At 45.4% G+C, this 3,904-nt stretch overlaps 1 protein-coding gene across 2 annotated transcripts in view; it reads right to left on the bottom strand.

Annotated features, from left to right (window-relative positions):
• Positions 1-619: 619 nt before the first annotated feature.
• Npsr1 (neuropeptide S receptor 1) overlaps positions 620-3,904 on the bottom strand; it is a 190,628-nt gene continuing 187,343 nt past the window's right edge. For both annotated transcript variants that reach the window (XM_005346956.2, XM_013346224.2), the window contains 2 exons: positions 2,625-2,805; positions 620-1,627 (listed from right to left, as the gene is read on the bottom strand). In XM_005346956.2, the coding sequence (XP_005347013.1) occupies positions 1,537-1,627; positions 2,625-2,805 (272 nt within the window). In that variant the 3' untranslated portion in view covers positions 620-1,536. The remainder of the gene's footprint in view (positions 1,628-2,624; positions 2,806-3,904) is intronic.

Genomic DNA, 3,904 nt, shown 5'->3' with positions numbered 1-3,904 from the left:
TATTTCAGCAACAGCTCTCTGTGACACATCTTAATTTAAAGGGAAATGCTGGAAAGTACTTCACAGCCACTCAGAGCTTCCGCTTACTCATGTCTAGCTGACTGGAGGAAGAGTGAAGTAGCCTCCCAAGCTGTGGCATGGACAGAAAGGTAGATGATTCAGTCTCCTAAAACTTAGGAAATATTTTTTTGGGGAGACAGTACTGTGTCTGATTTCTGCCTAAAGAGATGCTTTCCCTAATGTCAGAAGAAACTGAAAAAGAAATTTGTGCAAAAATTGCCACTATGACCTTAAGCAGGCAGTCCTTGAGTCGATATAAGAATGAGGAGCAGGGTGCTGTTAAAACAGACAGGACATACTGGTGACTCCACCCAGCAGCCAGCCAAAAAGACAACTGTAGAAGGGAGGATTTTGCCAAGGAGATTTCAATGTCAAAGACTGCATGAGAAGCTAAATATAGGATGCTCAGGCACGGCACAGGGCCGGGGGTGGAGTTGTACACACAGGCAAATGATGCCATTTCCACTTCTGGCAAAATCTGAAGAAAAAAATTGACTAGAAAACACTTAGTCATATTTCGTTTGAATTATACTTATAAATACTGAATTGCAGACCTGTCAAAATAAACCCCGCCAGCAATTCCTCGCAGAGGTGCCAGATAGACAAAGGCTACATACAGCATGAAGACAGTAAGGAGCATGCAAGAACATCATGTTGGGAAAGCCACAGAGCTAAACTGCCAGCTGAAGAGGATTCTGGGAGCGAAATGGACAGAAACGTCCCTGAGGTGTGTGGAATGGAGCTCAGAGTGGCTTGAATGTTGAGTACAGGAAGGGAAAGAGGCTTCACTTAGTCCTAGAGAGTTGTGAGTTCCAGGTCTCAGTTCTCTCTGGGCTTCACCGGCAAGGACCCATCACTGTTGGGTGTGATCTTCCTGCTAGGTGAGAATGTGCCTACGTGGTGACCTTGTCCAGCAGGCACCTGGACTGTCCCCTTCAGAAACCACAATGCAACAGGCTTGGGAGCTTGTTCCCGCCAACACTTTGCCATCTCACATGGAGGGTGTGTACAGTACCAGGTTCTGGAAGTGAAGTTCTTGGTATGTCAAGGGCAAACTTCTCATCTATACCCACCAAATTTCCAACACAAAATTGGCAGAGAGCTGTCTAATCTTTGTAAAGTCCTGTATTTCCTTTCAAAACTGTGAAAAGATGACTCAGGAAGAGCCCTTCGACATCTTTCTGCCTGTCTGTGCCATCAGCTCACGAGGACCCAGCATCAGGGCTGGTGCAGTGCAGAGCTGTGGGAAAGAGGGCAGAGAGGGTTTCCTCTCACTGACACGAAGAGGTGATAGGTTCATGTTGGCTAGTGCGCACATCGCCGCTGGCAGGCCCTCACTGGAAAGTGTGCTTCATGCATCCACTAGGTGACACAGGAGTGGAGCAAGGGTGGCTCAAGCTTCATGCATGTCCACTAACTGGTGGTGGAGATCCAGCAGGGCTGAAGGAGCTCAGCCTAGCATCACGGCTTCAGGGTTTAGATGAATTCTGGTTTGGAGAGAATCTGCATCTCTTGCCTCTCGCTTCTCTCTCGGTATGTCATTCTGGAGTCCTGTGATCTCCGCTCCCTGGAGAAAATCAGAATAAAGAAGGAAAGGAAAACAATGTAACCGGAGGAAAAGGCAGTGAAGATGCTAAGAGATAATAGTCAAGGCAGTATAGACGCTAAGAGATAATAGTCCAGAAAGGTCATTAAAGATCAGACACCTGTTAAGCCTTAACCACTGTGCCTCTTCGTAACTGCTTGTCTTTACAGCCCAGTGGACAGAGGCAGCATTGGCCAAAAAGGAGATGGATTTTACCCCAGGGTCACATGAAGGAAGCATGTGCACAGCCCACGTTCACATGTGACTTTACAGAAGCAGGAGGTAACCCTCAGCTGCTGCCATTAAGCCAAGCCTTAGACCAGTGGTTCTCAAGCTGTGGATCTCTCCTGTCAGCTATTTACATTACAATTCACAACAGTGGCAAGATTTCAGTTACAAAGCAGCAACAAAAGAAGTTTATGGTTGGGGGTGGGGGGGTCACCTCAACAAGAGGAGCTGTGCTAACCAGTCACAGCATTATGAAGGCTGGGAATCACTGCCTTAAACCATCCCGTTACTATTCCCTGTGCTACGAGTTTTTGCATTTATGCCCTATCTAATGAGAACAGATGAAAACCAGCAGGATGACAGCAGCTGTCAGGGGATCAAATTTCAGCTCTGCTACTAATGATCAGTAAACCCTCAACAATGTCACTCAATCTTGTGAGCCTTACTCTATAAAACTTTACCTCTGAAGTAGTAAAAACGTCCCATATCATATTCCCAGCAGGCTTATACTCAGGCAGTTCATGGGGATAGTTTCCATCAAAATTAAGAACCTTCACGTGTGTAGCACTGCCATGGCCTGAACCTGGATTTGAGGTCACCAGACTAGTGGGGACTTCCTAACCTTTAAGCACCTCATCTATGAAGTTATGGGGAGTTCCATAACCTGATGATCAGGTTCGGGAAGGAAATGGGAATCAGGGTCTAGATGTTAAAACTGGTAGTGTGTCAGGCACCAATGCAAACAGCTTACTTGCAGGGGAAGCAGATGGAGCTGCTGAAGACGCAGTAGATGAGTGGGTTGATGGCGCTGTTCAGGGCTGGCAGGTTCTGGATGATCACAGAGGCATAGAAGCGCTCCTTGGTGTCCGGAAGCAGGTTGAAATTGTCCAGCATGTCAAAGAGGAAATATGGGCTCCAGCAGCAGATGAAAGCTGGGGAGAAGAGAGCCGTTAGCGCCATCATGGCCACAGCTGAAACATCACTCTTGGTTGGCCATGGCTGACTGGAATTTTAACTGGGATGTTGTTTGGTGCTAGAGCTCTTCCGCAATACCAGCCTGGGTATGTTGCTGTAAACAGTTTGGTGTTTTGGAACAGGACTGTCATGCTTGTTTAAATATGCATATGGATATGCACATGTCCTGTAGACACCATTCCTGAGCTGAGACTTCCTGGATCCCCTCTATCTGGAAAGGGGGCTCTGATTTCCACTGGTGTGGACTTATTGCTGAAAGTCTGGGATCTGATAAACAGTCAGGGCTTCCCACCCATCACAGTGCTGAAGGAAAATGAGCAGGACCCTTCAGAGATCCCCTGAAACAGACAGAACAGGATGAAATCTGATCACATTGATTTCTAGTTCTAGGACATACAAAATGATGCTATTATTTTTAAAGCATGGGCCGTAAATGAAGTCATTATGATCTCAAGTTGCTTTCCTATGTCTAAGCTAGCCTTTCCCCAAAGCACTCATCCAATACTCTGTCTAGATCAATTGTGTGTGAGTTCAGTGCCTCGGAGGATATGAAGGAGATGTGGGAATCTCAGTTGTGATGCTTAATTTATGTGCCATCTTGACAAGGATCCAACATTTGGTTAAATATTAATCTAGTTGTGTCTGTGAGGTTGTTTCTGAGAGAGATCTTGCCTTGTGCTGATGAAGAGGCCTCATCTGTTCTATTGAAGGCATAAGTATAACAAGGAGGATGTATGAGAATTCATTCTTCCCGCTTGGTTCTCTTTGAGAAACAAGTATGGAGCAACAGCCCAAACGTGGAATTAAACAGGAGTATAAAGAGTCAATTTTATTCTTGAACATTTGGGTTCTGATCCGGACTTGAATTCTTGAATTTATTTTAGTGGCTATCAGAGTTTCCCACTCCACCATGGAGCCTGAGATTTCTTGATCTTCATGAGCCAGTGAAGTGATATCTATTTATCTATCTATCTATCTATCTATCTATCTATCTATCTATCTATCTATCATCTATGTACCTATCATCTATCTATCTATCTATCTATCTATCTATCT

Source organism: Microtus ochrogaster, chromosome 5 (assembly GCF_000317375.1).
Source record: "Microtus ochrogaster isolate Prairie Vole_2 chromosome 5, MicOch1.0, whole genome shotgun sequence".
Taxonomy (NCBI): Eukaryota; Metazoa; Chordata; class Mammalia; order Rodentia; family Cricetidae; genus Microtus; species Microtus ochrogaster.
The sequence above is the reverse complement of the archived record's forward strand: the minus strand, read 5'-3'. Positions and strand labels throughout refer to the sequence as shown.